Source organism: Arabidopsis lyrata (genome assembly GCF_000004255.2).
Source record: "Arabidopsis lyrata subsp. lyrata unplaced genomic scaffold ARALYscaffold_7, whole genome shotgun sequence".
Classification (NCBI taxonomy): domain Eukaryota; kingdom Viridiplantae; phylum Streptophyta; class Magnoliopsida; order Brassicales; family Brassicaceae; genus Arabidopsis; species Arabidopsis lyrata.
In genome coordinates, this window is record NW_003302549.1 from 11,962,451 (window position 1) to 11,982,356 (window position 19,906).

Sequence of the window (19,906 nt, forward strand, 5' to 3'; positions counted from 1 at the left end):
AATCCTTGCCTTCTTTTTAATTCTTGGTAATGTTAATATATGTATTCTTTGTCACCTTTTCAATGAAACCATGATTACCAAAGGTAATATTAACAATTTAATGCATTCTTAACTACTGCTACATCTGTGTGTAATTGTATGACTATGCAACATTTTAGTACACTTTATCAAGAAAAAACATTTTTAATACATAATGTCATCCTCTTTTAAAAAAGTATTAGTTTTCTAATAGTCTTATTTACTATTTGACATCCAAATGTTTTGTATGAAACAAAACAAGAACTGTTACTATAATACGACAAATAATTATATAACTTCTAATTGCTTAGAAGTATAAATCAACTTTTTTTTGGATAACCAAACACATACGTAAGTTTTCGAATCGGAAAAGCTATCACATTTATTAGTATCATCTGCATTATTGGTAATTAAATCGAACTAGCATCGAACCAATGGTAATCATTTTATAGTCCTTATCATGAACCATATCGTAAAAAGTGAAAATAAATATAGAGATTTCAGTATGAATGTCAAGTTTGTTGAACATGCAATGCAATCATAAACAAAATTCAGTCCCGGTTAGAAAATTAAAATATTAAGACATTATCATACTCGCAAGTCGCAACTAATTACATTGAAATAAGAGCAATGAGTCTCTCTATTGCAAACAAAAGAATGACATCCAAGAGTTCTCAATTCAGCTAAACAAGTTGGAATCGAATGCAAAACATGTTGAATTAATAAACTAATGTAAAAATGGATTCAGAAACAAAGTTCAATTAGGTTTCACATATTTATAATACGAAATCATCTAAAACATATATTTCTCTATTTTTGAAATAAATTTCTTTAAAAATAATCAAACCGGAAATTTATATTTATGGTGGTCTAGTGGTTAGAAATACTTACATTTTAAAGATTCACCACGGTTCATAAAGACAAAGTATAAAAAAACTGAAAAATAAGAAACGAGATTGGACATCCCTAATAAAAACCTTAGGTGGAATGGTTCAACATACTTGGACCTTTCTAGTCATCATTGTGTAGTCATTCACTTATGTGTCGACACCATCGTATGTTAAAGGATACCAATCTAAGTACAATTATAGATATGTGATAATTAGATTGTTGTTTCGTTTTCATTTTTCAAACAGTACTCTAACAGAAGTATCAAAACTCATGAGTATCATGAAGTTATTTAAACGTTTAAACCGTTAAAAATGACATTTCAGCATTAAAACCTCAACGCCCAATTAAATCAATGCAACTAATGCAATCGTTTTATGTATCATTTCAACCTCGACACTTCAACCGATTCTGCCATTACAATTCCTCCAACTAACCCAACCAACATAATTCACGCACACATACTTCGTTATGCTTAGAAACTCTTTTTATGCTTTAAGAAGTCCCTAGTCAACTAAAGAAGCAAAACAACAGCTTTTTGTTTTGTGCTTTGTTAGTCTATCTTTTAGACAACATTACCTTTGTAATTAACTAATAATTCAAATTTTAATCTTTCTGCATTAATTCGAGATTCTTCACTCGGTGGTTATCGTTGTCAGCCAGAATTAAAAATAGTATAGTTTTCTCTTAATTTTTTTACTAAAACTAAACAAAAAAACTTATCTTTACGTATCATTAGTGGTAGTTATCGTATGGACCAAAAAGTCATAATTGTTAATTTTGGGGGTTTGTGGAAAAAGAGAGGAATGCTTGTTACCTACTCTTATTAACTTCTCTCATTCTCTCTTTCTTCTCTGCTACAACAGTCTCTCTAATCACATTGAGACATAGAGAGAGAGATTTGACAAAAGAAACTTATTAAAGTCTTCTAAGGTTTATTTTCTTGCTTTTTGTTGTGTTCTTGTTCTTTTGGCAAAATGCAGAACAAACACAAATGCAAGCTTTGTTCCAAGAGTTTCTGTAATGGCAGAGCACTTGGTGGTCACATGAAGTCTCACTTGGTCTCTTCTCAGTCGTCGACTCGGAAGAAACTCGGTGACTCGGTCTATTCTTCTTCTTCTTCTTCCTCCGATGGTAAAGCTCTCGTCTACGGGTTGCGAGAGAACCCGAGGAAGAGTTTCCGGGTCTTTAATCCGGATCCTGAGTCCTCCACCGTTTACAACAGTGAAACAGAGACCGAACCTGAGTCCGGAGACCCGGTTAAGAAACGGGTCACAGCAAATGTTTCAAAGAAGAAGAAGAAGGCAAAGAGCAAGAGTAAGAAGCAGAAGACGAGTCACGAGTCACCAGAACCGGCGAGTTCTGTCTCTGATGGTTCTCCGGAACAAGATTTAGCTATGTGTTTGATGATGCTGTCGAGAGATTCAAGGGAGCTTGAGATTAAACTGAAAAAACCGGTTTCTGAGGAGGAAGAGACGAAGCCGGAGAAAAGACATTTCCCGGAGCTCCGCCGTTGTATGATAGATCTGAATCTTCCTCCGCCGCAAGACGCCGAAGCTGTTACCGTCGTTTCAGCCATATAAAGGTTTCAGAGATTAGAGTTCCATCAAAAATCAAAGAATCTTGATGATTTGGTTTGTCTTCAAGATTATTATTCTTTATTAGAAAAAACCGTTTATTGGTTTTGGAATCTTTGGGATGATATTATTATCAAACAATGTACTTTTGATGTAAGACAACCAAAAAAAAAAAAAAAGAAGCAAGAAAGAAACTAGCTCTGTTTCTAGTTTTCTTAACAATTTGAGCTTTCTTGAATATCCAGGATGATTATAGATTGTTGGATCTTTCTTTGTTATGTCGTTTTGATGATATTTGGAATTCTTGAGATGATTCTTTTGCATGATCTTTCGATCTTGGATCTTTTATTTTATTAATGTGTTTTTAATGGAACTATTTAATTTCAACTACATTTTTTTATGACACAACTCACACAAGTGTGTGCTATTTTAAATAATGTAAATATTATTCTCGCTACGTATAACAACTAGTATACACTGTGGTGATACTCAAAAGTCTCAAAACCATCCAAAATATGATCAGTCATAAGAGCATGGTCATGGGTGATACTCATAAAGTATCATTAAGAATTTTTTTGTATTATTTATAATGTTTGTTTAATATTTTTTTTTAATTTTTTCTCCTACTTTTGGCAAACGCGACCAATTAGGAGATGCCACGTCAGATGATACCGATATCAAAAGTATCACTGGGTTGATACTAATCATGCCCATTCTAATTATTTTGTCAATATAAAAATAATATTTGAGCTTGTGATACTCTAAAAATATCACCCATGTACATGGTCTAAACATTCAAAAATATCTCGATAAGTGAAATATCTAAACTCAAAAATACTGAGATATTTCACCTAAAAATGCAATGAATTATATTCGTTGAATAGTGGTGTAATTCTCTTCTTGAACCTCTGACAAACTAGCTACGAAGAATTAAATCGAATTTTTATCTGAATCAGAGAGATCGTATATCTTAAATTTCTGATATATCGGTTTATATCCACCTTATGCATTACTACTTTTTTCTCAAAACAATAAAAAGACAATTACTTATTGACAAAAGAAAAGAAAGGATAATTACTTATTTGGTTCTTTAATTCCTAATTTGTTTGTGGTGTCGTTTGTGTCGCCAGCTGCATCTTGTGTAACTCTGTCTAGTAGTAGTTTTATACCAAAACAGAACCAATTACCTATGTTTCTTTCTTGACACAAAAAAAAAAAAGAAGAAAAAAACTCAGCACACAATTTTTTATTTTATGGGCAAGGTCATTAAGTAACATACTTATTTATTACAGAAATATCCCTGAATCCATCTTCAAAATCACGTTTCTGCATGTTTACCCTTGCCTGACTCTCAGAGTTAAACAAACAATTATCCACTGACAGATCGACACCAGAATTAAACGAAGAGTCTTTTTCTTTATATATATTTTTTAGATTTTTAGTTTGCTTGAGTAATTTTCTTAAGAAAAAAGAACAAACATTTCATTATGTGTCCGAACAGTTTGAAGATGAAGGGTATTTTAGTATCATGTCATATCATATAAAGGTCGGGGGACATGTGGCACAACTTTTTCGCTTTAAGCTTCCTTTGGAAAATATGTGGACCGATCATAGAAATACAAATTATGTACCCAATTTATCTATTTTAGAGGTACCAAATTTTAAGTGTCATTCATGTTCACCATAATTTTGGTTGATAATTTTATAATATTTACACAAAATAACAATCTGTAAGAACATTATTCGAAAACATAACATAGCTAAGATGTTTTTGTAAATAATATGTATTTCATATATCTTACAAAGTGGTTACACGATCATATATATACAAAAACAGAGGAATATTCTAGGTTAGAGCAAGTATAAAATGTTATGTAAAAAAGGAAAGGAGATATTGAGGTAATGAAGGCCATGATTCTGCTATATCCTTAACACCCTCCCTCAAGATGGAGGGGATTTGATCACTCCAATCTTGTTTCTTAACTCTAGGAACCGAGAACGAGCTAACGGTTTGGTGAGCGTATCCGCTAGTTGATCCTTTGTATTGACGTGGGCGACGCGGAGGAGTCCATTTTGTATTTGACCACGGACGAAGTGGTAATCAATGGCAATATGTTTCATCCTCGAGTGAAAAACGGGATTAGCGCATAGAAATGTGGCGCCGATATTGTCACAGTAAATGACTGGTGCTACTGGAAGTATGATTCGTAGCTCAGTGAGGATGTTGCATATCCAACGTATTTCAGAGGCGGTGTTGGCGACGGACCTGTACTCAGCTTCTGTTGACGATCTTGACACACCGTTCTGCTTTTTGGCTGACCATGATATTGGATTTCTTCCTAGGTGGACAATGTATGCATTTGTGGATACATAATCATGTGAATCTCCAGCCCAATCTGCATCGGAAAATGCATGAAGTGTGAGCTGATTGTTTGCGGAGAAGAAGATCCCATGAGTCGTTGTTCCGGCTAGATATCGGAGAATTCTCTTTGCAGCCTGCCAGTGATCTTCTGTTGAGCGATGCATAAATTGAGAGAGACGATTTACAGCATATCCAATATCAAGTCTCGTGAAGGCAAGATATTGCAAACTCCCGACCAGTTTCCGGTAAGAAGTTGGGTCTGTGAGGGTCGAACCTGAGGTGAGTGTCAGTTTTGGAGATGAGGCCATTGGTGTGCTGACGGGCTTGGCGTCTATCATGTTATAGCTATGGAGAAGATCCAGAATGTATTTTCTCTGTGAGAGATGCAGTCCTTTTGATGTTCGATGTGCTTCAATGCCTAGGAAATAGTTGAGGTCCTCCGGATCCTTTACCGAAAACCTGTCAGCAAGTAGCTCAAGAATCCGAGCAATGCATGATCCATTGCTACCCGTGATAAGGATGTCGTCTACATATACCAGCAGGTATACATAGTCTTTACCATGTTGGAGAACGAACAAGGACGTATCAGCCAGTGAGTTTGTGAAGCCAAGACTGAGAAGATAAGTTTTCAATTCTGTGTACCACGCACGCGGAGCCTGTTTCAGTTCGTAGACTGTTTTTCGAAGTCGGCATACATAAGAAGGGTTGTCGGAATCAACGAATCCAGGAGGTTGTTCCATATAGACTTCTTCATTTAGAGTTCCTTGAAGGAACGCGTTGTTCACGTCCAACTGTTTTATAGGCCAAGACTTTGAGACAGCAACATCAAGCACGAGACGGATGGTGGTGGATTTGATTACTGGACTGAACGTATTAGTGTAGTCACGTCCTTGTTGTTGATTGTAACCCTTGGCCACCAACCTTGCTTTACACCTGCCAAGATAACCATTAGATAGAAATTTGTTTTTGAATAGCCATTTGCAACCAACGACATTGAAGTGAGGTTGCCGTGGAACCAAATCAAAAGTCTGATTTCTCGCAAAGGCATCAAATTTAGTTGACATAGCACCACGCCAATTCGGGTCTTTCAAAACCTGGTTCACGGTCCTTGGTTCAGGTGGTATTGGGGTGGACAGGGCAACGGAGAGGTTAAGTTTTGATTTGGGTTTGGTTATGTTGTTTTTTGCACGAGTTTTCATGGGGTGAAGGTTTGTTTGTTCTTGAGTTTCAGCTACAGGTACGGTTGATGTCGAGGGAAGAGTGATGTTTGTAGGATTGGATTTTGTCTTTTTTGGGTTTGGGCCATGATTTGATTGGGCCGATGATGTTGGGCTAGGAAGTGGGTTGGTTTCTTTTTGGGCTTGAGTTGGTGCGTTATTGGGCCGTGGGTAGAAGAGTTTGATGGGTCTGGTTGGGTGTCGGGTCTAGTTGAGGAACGTACCTGGGAATTGGTTTCGATTTCTCGATTCAGTGGTGACTCACGACTATCATTATTGAATTCGTTTCCCTGCGATACGTTCTGGTGATGGTCCGAGCTCGAGAGTCCAGGCGAAGACGGCAGAGACGGTGATACGAGTGGAGGCTGTGGGATGACGACGGCTTGTGGGTTTGTGGCGATTTGAGTGAGAGCTGTGTTTGATGGTGGTGGATTTTGAGAAGATTTTCGGAATGGGAATGTCTGTTTATCGAATTTGACGTGTCTAGAGATGTAGATACGACCTGAGGCTGGTTCAAGACAAAGATATGCACTTTGAGTGAGTGAATATCCTAAGAAGATGCAGGGAGTGGATCGATTCTCGAGTTTATGATGAGTGTATGGACGCAACCAAGGAAAACAGAGACAGCCGTAGACTCGTAGCTTTGCATAATTTGGTTCTTCACCGAATAGTTTCTGGAATGGAGTGTTCATCGCAAGCACGGGCGTCGGTAGACGGTTGATCAAGTATACCGCAGTGGCGAATGTGTAGGTCCAATAGGACGTTGGCATGGCAGCATGTGTGAGGAGAGTTAGCCCGGTTTCCACAATGTGACGATGCTTCCTTTCGGAGATTCCATTGTGTTCTGGAGTGTGAGGCGGTGAGGTGAAATGAGCGATTCCGGCATTAGAGAGGAAGGATCGGAGAGCTATGAATTCACCACCATTGTCTGAATATAGAGTTCCGATTTTGGTGTTGAACCGATTCTCAACGAGGGCTTTGAAGGGAATGAATGTGTCTTTCACTTGCGATTTTGTTTTGAGTGGATACATCCATGTGTAACGTGTATAGTGATCGATAAGAACCAAGTAATACTTGTAATTATCTACGGAGATAATCGGTGAGGTCCACACATCAGTGAAGATAAATTCAAGAGGGCGAGAGGAGGTAATGGACGTTTGTGAGAAGGGAAGTTTATGACTTTTATTTATGGAGCAATCAGTACAAAGTATGTTTTGAGAACTCGATTGCTTGCAAGGAAGAGAAAAGGTAGAAACAACTGTTTTAAGAATAGAGGAAGACGGGTGGCCAAGGCGGTAGTGCCATTCTGCTAAGGTTGGGTTTGATGAAGAGGAAGCAAAGAAGGAGTTTATTGTGGATGGAGAGACTGGCCACTCGTATAACTCATCTCTAGTCTTGCCTTGGAGTAATGGGACCCCTGAGCTGAGATCCTTCACCTGAAAGTGGGCAGGGAAAAATTCAACAGAAACTTTGTTAGAATTACATAGTCGATAGACCGAGATGAGATTTTTATGAATGTTTGGGACACATAAGACATTATTTAAGGATAGGTTTCTAGAGGTAGAGGGTAGAGATAGTGAACCAGTATGAGTAATTGAGAGACCAGAACCGTCACCGATTAGCACAGCATCATCTCCATGGTATGGTTGATGCATCGCTAAGTTATGAAGATCACTTGTCATGTGGTGTGTTGCCCCGCTATCGAGTAGCCATGGATTCGTCGGGTGTGGAGAACCAAGTGCTAGATTAGCACGTGGCTGCCATGGGCGGAATGGAGAAGGCAGTAAGCTTGACTGTGCGCTTGATTGTTGTTGCTGCAGTTGTGAATATTTCCGGGCACTGTGACCGAACACACCACACAGCTGACACTTACCTTGATACCCCTTTATTACACGACCATCCTGTTTTGTGGATTGGTACTGTTGGTGATTGTTATTGTTCCAGGATTGGTGATTGCGAGACTGTTGTTTGCCGTTGAAAGGGCGTTGACGTGTGGTAGCAGTATTAGCAGAGATGGGGACCACGCTTGCTGTGGAGAGAGATGTGGCCATTAGCTTTGCTTCTTTGTTGATGAGTTTTTCATGAACTTCAGTGATAGATGGTGGAGTTTCACGTCCCTCAACTTGATCAACGACGGATTTGTATTCTTCCGGGAGACCTTGGAGAATGAATTCGATCTGCTCTTCATGCTCTAGTGGCTTTCCAAGGAGAGCAAGCTGGTCAAAGCGTGTCGTTAATCCTTGCATATACTCGTCAATCGTTTTATCACCTTTGGTTTGATTCTTCAGTTGAATGCGCAATTGCTGGGTGTGACCCCAACTTGGCTTGGCGTACGTCGCAGTGATATGTTTCCACATTTCTGCAGCAGATCTGGTCTTTGAGACTAAGGACTGAATTGATGGTGAGAGGGTTCCAATGAGGCCACTGTAAATTAACTTATCTTGATGTCTCCATTTTGTGTAGGCAGGATTGAGTGTGGATTGGTTGTTGACAGTGACGGTCGGATCTGGTGGGACAGTGGATCCATCGAGGTACCCCGCAAGGTCGTAACCATCAAGGAGTGAATGAACTTGGAGGCTCCATGTTATGTAGTTGTTGGAGGTGAGTTTCGTCACGTTCATCATGTTGACGTTGAGGAGAGATTGAGTGGTGTTAACAGTTTCAGCTAGGGCAGCCATGGTGAGAATTGAAACTGAGTAGAGAGAAGAGAATATGAGGAGCAGAGATCTAGAGAGAGAGAGAGAGAGGCGGCTGCGAGAGAAAAAAAATTTTATTTAGGCTCTGATACCATGTAAATAATATGTATTTCATATATCTTATAAAGTGGTTACACGATCATATATATACAAAAACAGAGAAAGGTTCTAGGTTAGAGCAAGTATAGAATGTTATGTAAAGAAGGAAAGGAGATATTGAGGTAATGAAGGCCATGATTCTGCTATATCCTTAACAGTTTTGACAAAAATATCATATTAACTCATCAGGGCCCACTGTAAAACAGTGCAGTGGCACTCGAGTAGACCTCCCTGTAAAACGACATAGTGTCTGATGAATCTGAATAGGCTTAACTCTGAAGAACTTAGTGGGCCATTATGAACCTCATTTGATCTGGCCCATTTTGATGTGCTCATTAGTTAGAAACTCAGTTTTTTTGAAACTTATACAGTAGTTCCATTTATGCATTTCTCTCAGTTAAAATCAAAGAAAATAAAGTTACTGTTATCTTTGTTAATCCTCTCTAACCTTTATTATGTACATAAGCAATCCATCAAGATGATCAAAATCTTGCCGTCTTAATCAGTACAATTTGCTGAGACAAGAAGTGACTCCTGATTCACCCAACCGCGGAAACAAAACCTCTTTGTCAATCATAACCTGAAGATGTGATGTGATCTTCACAAAGGAGACCCATAGAAACGGTGCACAACAAAATGCATACCCGAAAACGGACAATGCTCTGACAACGCCATCAGGATAAGAAGGAAAAGCCATCACTAGGAGCGTTCCGAAAATGCCAATCAACGGTGTTATGACGGGGAGCATTGGAAGCAAGAAGGCATTGATGGGTATGGTAGAGAGAACAAAGGAGCCGGTTAAGTAGAGAGACCAACCGATGAGCGGGTGGATCGTCTGTGGGATGATGAAGAATGGTATAATGTAGGCTGAGAGGATCAAGAGGAGTGCAACAACCTTGAAAGTTGTCTGGATCACGCTTAGATTCTTATCAGAACGTCGATACCATAGCTTGGTCATGTTGGGACGCGCTAGGCGTGTGACTAGTATGATCCCTAGATAGAACACTGCTTGGATTATAACCCAAGGCATCTCTGTGGAATAACTACAATGACAGCAGAGGATTAGTCCTGACTGTTAAATTTTTTATACGAGACAATGAGAGGTTGAAACCTAGACTAATCCTAAAAACATGTAATTGCTATATATACTCCTAGAATGGTAAATTTGAACGTGTATCAGATGGAATTCTAGTTGGAGGTTACGAGTATTAGTCTTGGTTTCGGTTTAGTAATTAAATAAAACGAACCTTATGGTGTAGCGGCGTTGGTGGTGCCATGAGAGACCTAAAGGAAGAACAGGCCATGACCACCAGTACCATGGCTTCAACCAAACTGCTCCTGGGAACGTAATCACACTGTTTGGTCCACACGGTACGTTCCATCTGAGTTTTAGGTCTAATAAAGACATAAAGAGAGCGACATGCACACATAAATAGATTACCAAAATGTTATTACTTTTGGGGTTCATGAAATGGAGAGAGTGGTGGTTACTTACAGTAATAAGATGCGTCCATTTGATATCCCAAAGGAAGCCTAAAATGTCCAGTAAGTGCGGTGGTAAGGTTATCGGAAGGAGGACGAAAGAGAGGCTGATTGAGTAAATCAGAGAAGTAGCTGACAAGAAAGCCTTGATCAGCTCCATCAGAGTTATCTCTCTTTACTTCAAGCTCATGAATCATGTCTCTAAAGACCTCCATTGATGGCTGCAACACAAAGAGACCAGTGTGGAAGATGCAAGGGTTAATGAAGACAGCACAGAATTGGCCACACTGGAAGAGCTCGTCCGTGTTTTTGAGGAAGAGATTGTCGACGTCGAGCATTACGACACGGTCATAATCAGAGAGAGACCAAGCGTAGAGCTTGTTTAGACTAAGCTTGAATCTGTTGTCGAAGTTGGTTTGTTTCTTGTACGGATTCTCAAGATTCTCTACTCTCACTACTTTAGCTCCGTCCTCTTCTTCCCTAGATACCCAATTAGTGAATTATATTAATCAAATTTACCAAATAAAAATAAAGATTATATTAATAAATAGTTTCTTCTAAACAACTGCAGCAAGAAAAAAAAAACATTATGCATAACTTTGATTTATAGTTCCTGAATATTCTATATTTTTTTCAGTTCCAAAAAAGGGAAATCAACAAAAAAAAAGTTTTAAAAGGTCTGAGACTTTTAGTTACTATAATAAGGTATCTGACAGCCAATTTACTCTTTTTAACAATGTTATATTTTCTTATCTCTTTAAAGTTTAAAATAAAATCAACAAGCAATCCCACTAATATATACATTTACACATCTAATCTCTTAAATACTCACCTTCCACTAAAGAAAAGAGAAACATCAAATTTCCACCTAACTCATGTAAGTTTGAATATGAAAATGAAAATGAAAATGAAAAGGTGATATGAATATGAAGTAATTCCGACAAACAAAGAAATAAATCATTTTAAAAGTAAGCTTCTATGTTTGAAAGAAAAATCCTATTATGATTTTTATTTATGGCTGAGAAATTTTAATCAACAATAGAAGAAAAAAAGACAAGCAATCCAAAACAGGTCGTGGAAAACACGTCTGCGACTAATTAAGACTGTCTTGTTCTGGACATTTTCAATTTTAATAATAATATATATATTAGAGCCAAATAATCACTTTTTGAAAATTTTAAATATTATTTTCATGCTCTTTCCCGCATTACTGCTCTTCCATGTTCTCATCTATTTTTCCTCTAAATTTTTTAAAAATATATTATGAAAAATTTGTATAATCCAAATGAGGTTAGAAAACTATTTTAGAAAATAATGTTTTTTCCTTGATTCAAAGAAGAAAAAAAAAAAGACTAGAGATTTTTCTAACAATTAAACGGTACCGTTTTGGCGATGAAAAAGAAAAGAAAAAGAAGATGAGGAGACCACACTTACAAAGCGTGAATCCAGTTGATCGGAACGTCGAGAGAGGCGATGACGACGATATCAGCGTCCACGTGAAGACCCTTAAGCGATCTGATCAAGACACGTGTGGCAACGTAGAACTCGTAGTCTCTTGGTGTTCCCATGTACATCATCGTCGCATAAGCGTTCCTGTGCTCCGGCCGCTGCGTCTTTAATCCTCGCTCCATAACCGCGGTCAACGCGTTTGCGTTTTCCGTTTCAAACGGCTGGAACAGCTGTTTCTCGTTATACGCTGTCGTTTCGATGATTAAAAGAAACAGAACCCAACAAGAGAACACTATAGTTCTCTGACAATCCATGCTTAATTTCTTCTTTATACAAACAAACCAAGAGAATTTTCAGAATTCGGTTTTGTGGGGAATTTCAATTTTCATGGTTTTTTGGGGTTTTACACATGTAATGTAATCACTTAATGTAATGCAGTAATGGAATTATGAAAGACAGATGTTTCTGGGAGACTGGAAAGACTTTAAAAGGTCAAGTAGTGTGGCCAATATGAATTAATCTTTTTTAAAAAAATTATTTATTTCCTTAGTTTTAAATTCTCCATTTTAAGATATAAATTATTTGGAAATGTTTAACCAAAACTGGCTAGTAGGTGCATGCTCGAAACAAATTAGTGACTTACTGGTTGTTGAACACCCAAAATTCAAAATTTAATGGACGTTGAGAATTCTGATACATACTCTTTCTGTAAAATATTCAATTTCTCCTCTGTCATATCTGTTTTGTTGATCAGAACTCAGAACATTGCATCTTATTAGTACTTAAACTCCACTAGGGAGGTAGTATTTGGATAGTAAGCATTTTTTACCAAAAACATGTCATCAAATTGGCTAAACGTAGACCGAAAGCAAACAAAATTGAGGGATTATAAATTGAATGGGTCGTTGGGCGTATATACCCACTACTCCGCTACTCGTTAACACAATCGCTTGATTTGAAAAGAGATATGAAGATATGAGATAGAAATTATAGTTATATTGATGGTATAAATTTTGTCTATCTTAATCATTTGAAAAAGAATTTAGTTGATACATTGTCTTTTGTTTTTCTTTAGGTAAAATTCGTCTGATAGGTTTAGTCCTTAGATGAAATTTACTAATACTCATTGTTGAATTATTAGAGTACGTAGTTGAATTATTTTGTCGACTTTCAAATAAAGGATGATAAATAACAATGGGGAAATTACAGAGTGACGTATACATTCAAACAAACAAAAAAATCTTATTCGTTATACTTATACAACATGTGAACATGATATGGGGTCCAAACCGAACAATGGTAAAACTGTAAATAAGAACTAAAACATGGACAATTTATTTGGTGACTAAAAATAATGGGCCGGGAAGGTTCTTATTAGGTTCCAACAAAACCAAAACCGGAGACGAAAAAGGCCGTGGCCTGAAGAAAAAGATAGAAATGTAACCATGTGTGGCCATAGATCAGGCCATAGAGTGCACATCCTAATATGTACACCCCCACCATCACTTCCTTTGAATTCACTCTGCAATAGAATAAAACAAATTTTGATCTTGTTAAAACTATGTGTATTCGTTAGAAAACATCACCTATAACATAAGCGGAAATATATGTATAACTTCTTCATCAATTTCTCACCTCTCATAACAAGATTTCCTTTGAACGACCCGCGAGAGTAGCTTATTCTTTAAAGCATCTCCTAATTTTTCGGTCACAACCCATTCGTTCACTCTTCCTCCTTCAAGTAGGCCAATGCACGTTCCTTTGGTTCGATGCATAGCCATTACATTCTCGAACAAGATCCAAAATATCACGAGGTAGAAGGATCTAGTCGAATGCATTAAATTGAAATCAGAAAACTGAAAAATCTTGATGAGTAATTAGATTAATTAATAGTTAGACTACCTTGGAGTTGCCATGGTGTGGAAGATAGTGATCAAAGAGGGAATGTAAATGGTAGACCAAGATGGGATGTAGATTTCAGGGAAGAAGACACTTGTTGGCACAATTATACAGTAGAAGAAGAATGTCAAGAAGTGTACTGCCACTTTCCTTACGAAGAAAAAGCTGTAGATCACATAGAACTTCTTCCATATTGATACTTTCTGTTCCAAAACAAACATTCCTTGTTAATTAATTAGCTTTATGTAAAACGAATTACTTCAATGCAAACAATATTAAAATCGAACCATTTTGAAACCGAACAAAACCTAATTAATTAGCCAAACTGGTTGATATAAGACCGTACATATCACACTACCCCGGTCCCAACGAGAGACAAAGAGAGGGACTTAAACCAATCAATCACTGAAACGTGTGTTTCAACACTGGTCCTCAACTAGTTCAAACAGGACACCCTGCTTATCACTATCACGGGTCCCAATCCGTCTAAAGACAAAATAAATTAGGACATCAGTCACTAAACACATGGGGTCAGAATGAAGCAAAGTGACAAAAAGGACCTTATTACGAATGATCTCCATCGTCATTTTTCTAAATAGATTGGCCGGTCCACAGGACCACCTATGTTGCTGGAATCTGTAGGCCTTGAATTTGCTTGGAAGCTCGTTTCTCACCTGCATACCTCCAAATTAGCCATTTATTGTTTTGTTTGTGATAACAAAAGGAGACTAATTAATGTATTTAGTATTCTTATGATTTTGAGTAACTAATTCTCTAATATATAAAGGAAAACGTGTGTTACCTTGAGGTCGTTAAGGTAGACAAATTTCCAGCCGTGAAGACCAACACGAACAGCCAAGTCCATGTCCTCTACTGTGGTCCTTGATTTCCATCCTCCTGCTGCTTCCATTGCCGATATTCTCCATATACCCGCGGTTCCTATAATTATTAATATATCACTTCTATTTCATGGTCCCAAAAATATGAGTCTTATAGTCACCCACAAGGTGTTTTCAACGAGTTTAATAAATAAGTAGAGGGACTAATATTAATCTTTTTATGAAATATATATTTTTATATTTTCTCATTTCCCTTTTAATTTAAGGTTCACACGATGCTTTCTCTTAGCTTAAGATGGCAATCCTTAAGGTTCATCGTCTTAATATTTTTGACTACAAACCATCCTTAGGTTGATGAAATGATGACTGCCAACTCATATATAGATATATAATCAATTAATTAGTAAGTAGTGTTATGGTTCTTAAATTTTTTGTTCTAAAAGCTGGTGTTATTTTGATTGTGCTTGGAGATTTAATTATACCATTAAATCCGAAGAAAGCATGTCTAGTCGACCCTGATTCTTGTTCCACCTTGAAATGATAGTTGAGAGACATCTCTTGCATCCTCGTCATCAAACATTTGTTCGCGTTAACTGCAAGAAAATCACCATTCATTATCACACTGAAAAATAAATATTCATGTCAAACCAGTTGACAATACATTATAAAATTAAATGATTGTAAACATACCAAATATCCATCGGGCTTGAACGAGAGCAACGTCAGGGTTGTGGACAAGAAAGGGGACGGTGCGGATGAGGTAATCGGGCTCTGGTTGGAAATCGGCATCGAAGACTGCTACGAAATCGCATTGCTTGACGTAGCTATGCGTAAGAGCTTCTTTCATAGCTCCAGCTTTATAGCCGTTCCTATTATCTCTCCTTTCACACCTTATGTTTATGCCTTGGCTTTGCCATTTTGCAATCTCTATGTCCACACCGCCCTGCTTACTCTTTCACATTTATCATACTATACATAAAATGTATGCATCCTAATATGTGATGGATCGATATACTAATCTCGTTTGTATCGAAATCTTGTGTCATATATCTTTGACTTGTAAATCAAAAGAGGATTCAATTATAGGAAAAAGATAAACATCTTAGGTGAAAAATTTGTGAGACAAGTGTTACTCCTATACTATTTCTTTGTTTCTCCTATGAAAGATAAGAAACACAAAATAAAGTGTTCAAAAAAAATTAAGCACTAATCAAGCGCTTGAAGAGGGTCTGACGCCTAACTATTTTTTTTTTTTTGTCATCCGAAATTAATTAGAACTCAAAAGAGCCATTCCTGATAATTATTGGGAAACTTTTTTATATTATTTTATATTTCTATAATTAATAAAATATATATGATAGTTAAAGAAATTATGTATGTTTCAATATATTTTCTAATTTTTAAAGTAAAATAAAATATGATGTTAAATATAAAATAATAATGTGTTTTTCTTATATCCAAAATTTTTTTCATATATTCAAAATATTTCTCCATATTTGTAATTATTTAATAAATAATTTGAAAATATATTAGTCCGACATTTTAACCAATTAATTAGAGGTGTAGGTCCAAAACTCGGTTGAAAAAGTTTTTAACTGATGCGTTTAGAACGTTCAATTGATTTGACTGCCTAAGTGGCCGATTCTTTTTAACATGCTATATAAATTGTTTGATTTTTTTGTAAATCTAATTAATATATAATTAAAAAAAAAACAGAATTCGAACAAGCTACTTACCCTTACGGCCGGATCCGTAGAATCATCTACAACTTGAACTACTAGGCGGCTTGATGGCCACACCAAACTACATATTGCCGCTATAGATAATTGAAAAACCTACAACGAGTAAACAGAGTATGCATCATTATGTCGTTAGATCATTATGTCGTTAGTTCGTATTATATATATATATATATATATAGTGGAGAGTGTAAAATGTGTAATCAACCATATAATAAAGAGAGTGTAATTAAGAAAGGTATAGTATGTATGTATACCTCTTTTTCATTGTACATTGGTATTTGGATAAGAACCATTGGGTAGTTATCGGGTCCAACCTCAACATCTTCTTGCATGGCCTCCCATTTGTACACTTTATGGGGTTTACGTCTAAATAACTTGACGAAGAGTATCACAAAGTTCATGTAAAAACTCTCAAAGAACACTATAATGGATAGAACCAAACACATAACCACCAAACCCTTGAAAACAGGAAGTAATACAACACTCCTCGTTTTGGTCCACAAATATTGGAGTTGGATCCATTCAGACTCTGCAGCATTTTTGTCTGCTTCAAGCCTCTCCTGTTTTGCTGCAGCATCTTCAAGACTCCCTCCATTAAACTAATTCATGCATGAGAAAATAGCTATTAATTATGAATGTCACAGCAATTAATAAAGTATTCATATATAGAGAGAGCTATGAAGTACCAGAAGTAAGAGGAGACTAAGAGTGGTGTCGTAGAGGAAGAGGAAGGGCTTCAGAAATAAAGACATTGTTGCTCTAGAACTGAAGCTCTCGACAGAGGAGAAGTGGTGGCTTAATTTTCTTTCTTTCTTGTCACACAATGACCCTTTTTATTGACATTTTTTTTTTATTGTGATGACTTTTTACTTTTGACTGGTTTTGTCTCCTTTGTAATATGTCACACAATACTGTTATGATCTCCAAATAAATTTTTTTTTTTTTTTTCTCACATTCTAATTTAAGTGGACGAGGGCGTTAACGTTATCGCAGCTTCTCTAAGCTGGTAACCACAGAAGGGAACGCAACAAAGAATAATCATCTCCACCTCCTCATGATTTTTGTTAGATTTATTCCACGTGATTCATTCATCTAATATCACTCCACATTTTATTATTAGTAAATGTTGGTTGTATTTTGTAACTTAATTAGTGACGTACGAGTACGACGGTTTCATAAATTGTTACATTTTTACTTGTAAAATATTTTTTTAATCAAATCAGTAAATCACACGTCAAATTAAACTAGCATTTATGATTAGTTAGTTGCCCTCTTAAAAAGTGAAGAGGTTACAAAATAAACATCAACTAGATGATTTACCCGCACTATGTGCGGAGAGAAATAGTTATATGAAATATATAAACAATTTTTTGGAAACCGATTATATATTATCACTTGATATATAAGTGTGAATATTTGAATATATTTAGTAACTCATATATTTTGGATATTTTATTAGTTAGGAATTAGGATATTCCATATTTGGAATAAGATTTTAAATTAAAATATTGACCAAAGTTTTTTTTTGAAATATCATTCCTATAATTCTGAAATATATTCGAATATTTTTTGTATTTTAATTAAGATTTTATTTTGGAAACAATTCAATATAAAAACTGAAAAGAGTATGAATAATTATTTTTTAAATGTAATAAAATTTTATTATCCTTTATTATTCTTGATAATTCTATGTAGTTAGGATTGATTTATTGCATATCCCTCATTTTATGAATCAATTTATATTGTTACGATAAGGTATTGGGTTGTAAATAAATTGTAACTAAAATGAGTAAATGACTAATTAAATTGAATAAACCGTGTAAAAGTTTTAATAAATTGATAAGGTAAAAATTTGAAAAGAAATAATATTGAAAATAATGAGTAAGCGGATACATTTTTAACATAGATTAATATTGAAATATTGTTCATAGTGAATGTGTAATAAATGAAATGTTACTAACTAATTTATGTAAAACTATGTTCCAAATATATTTAAGAAACATATGGGCTCACATATACATTTAGATGTTTTGTAATTTATAACAAAAAATAGAATGTCATATATGTTAAAATTCTAAATGTTTTTTATAAAACATATAAGAAAATATAAGTACAAAACATATAATAAACATTTATATTATATATTGTTCATCATAATTTATGCTATATACTTTTTACTTGTTTCGTCAATTTATATAGTTTTTATTAATTAATTTCCTTTATTAATTGCTAATCTCTTAAATATAGAGGAGAAATATGCATAAGTACCACTAATGGCATTATATGTAATTAGTCTAGTAAATATTGGACAATTGTTAAGTTTGGTCAGAGTTTCTCTGGTTGCGACATGTTAGCATGGCAGTCTTGTAAATCACACGTGAAGGTAATGTTTTTTATTTAAAATGCTTCTCAGTTAATATATAGGGGATTAATCTACTTATAGAGGAATGAGCCAAATAGTCGGTCGTCCTAACATGTTTAAACAGAAAATCTATAATTATGATATTTTAGGATCGGAGATTAGTTTTTTCATATATATTATATATTAATAATAAAATGCATATATTTAAAATTGAATTACCACTATCTAAAAAACTAGTGTGAAAAGAAGACTTTTAAAATTATTATTTAGTTGACAACAATGGATAATCCGAACTGAACCCCAACTAATTCTACGGGTGAATGTAATAGACAAAAGTGAAAGATTTCCACTAATTTTGTTTATGACTATAATGTGATTACCCAAACAAAAGTGAAAGATTTCCGAAGAGAAACCAATGAATTTTACCACCATGCCACTACATCGCTTACTTTAATGGGAGACTCACAAAAATGCCTCTTTTTCAATACCCATTTTCAAAAATGCCCATTTTGGATGTCCATTTTTAAAAATACCCCTTTTATGTACAAAATGACTAAATTACCCTTCTTTTAATAAAAGATATCATAAATATATAAGGAAATATAACAAAATTAGGTCCACAAAATACAAAATATTTTTTGGCGAGAAAAGTGATCCCCCAATTTTTCCCGCCAAAACACTTGTAAAAATTTGTAAAACCTTTAAATTACCTTGTAAAATTTTCCCGTAAAATTTTTTCCCGCCAAAAAAATTTTTTGGCGGGAAAAATTTTTACGGGAAAATTTTACAAGGTATTTTAAAGGTTTTTACAAGTGTTTTGGCGGGAAAATTGCGGGATCACTTTTCCCGCCAAAAAATATTTTGTATTTTGTAGACCTAATTTTGTTTCAAATAAGGGTAAAATGGTCATTAAAAATTAAAAGAGGGCAAACTTAAAAATGGACTCTCAAAAGGGGCATTTTTGAAAAGGGGTATTGAAAAAGGGGCATTTTTAACAATTTCTCTACTTTTATTTTATTTGTTACTACCTTCTTTTTGGGTAGTATTATTAATCTCATGTGCATACCAAATACCTTGCCCCCCTGTATTTTTAGAAATGGAGAATTAATTAAATTTGAGAGAAAATTTTGAAATTGACTTATCAATGAATCAAACCATGTGAGCTGCCAAAAAGAAAAGAACAAAACATCAAAGCATGAATTCAATTTATATATATGGTATATATTTTGAAAATACAAAAGGGGAAAATTCCCAAAAAAAACCTCAATTATTTTTT

At 35.4% G+C, this 19,906-nt stretch overlaps 3 protein-coding genes across 3 annotated transcripts; 1 reads left to right on the top strand and 2 right to left on the bottom strand.

The window, feature by feature from the left end:
• The first annotated feature begins 1,451 nt into the window (after positions 1 to 1,451).
• Positions 1,452 to 2,870, top strand: LOC9304185 (zinc finger protein ZAT9). Its single transcript, XM_002868067.2, has one exon. The coding sequence runs from the start codon at positions 1,884 to 1,886 to the stop codon at positions 2,487 to 2,489; it is 606 nt and encodes a 201-aa protein (XP_002868113.1). The 5' UTR covers positions 1,452 to 1,883; the 3' UTR covers positions 2,490 to 2,870.
• A 6,390-nt stretch (positions 2,871 to 9,260) lies between these two features.
• Positions 9,261 to 12,567, bottom strand: LOC9304186 (putative glucuronosyltransferase PGSIP7). The gene is made up of 4 exons (XM_021016549.1): positions 11,774 to 12,567; positions 10,353 to 10,819; positions 10,105 to 10,252; positions 9,261 to 9,900 (listed from the first exon to the last, which is right to left on the bottom strand). Exons 1-4 carry the CDS (start codon positions 12,100 to 12,102, stop codon positions 9,360 to 9,362), a joined length of 1,485 nt encoding a protein of 494 aa, XP_020872208.1. The 5' UTR covers positions 12,103 to 12,567; the 3' UTR covers positions 9,261 to 9,359.
• A 376-nt stretch (positions 12,568 to 12,943) lies between these two features.
• Positions 12,944 to 17,077, bottom strand: LOC9306215 (probable mannan synthase 1). The gene is made up of 10 exons (XM_002870098.2): positions 16,955 to 17,077; positions 16,523 to 16,867; positions 16,263 to 16,361; positions 15,217 to 15,469; positions 15,009 to 15,119; positions 14,490 to 14,626; positions 14,248 to 14,361; positions 13,691 to 13,890; positions 13,424 to 13,612; positions 12,944 to 13,310 (listed from the first exon to the last, which is right to left on the bottom strand). The coding sequence occupies exons 1-10, from the start codon at positions 17,018 to 17,020 to the stop codon at positions 13,163 to 13,165; spliced, it is 1,662 nt and encodes a 553-aa protein (XP_002870144.1). The 5' UTR covers positions 17,021 to 17,077; the 3' UTR covers positions 12,944 to 13,162.
• Between the last annotated feature and the right edge of the window lie 2,829 nt (positions 17,078 to 19,906).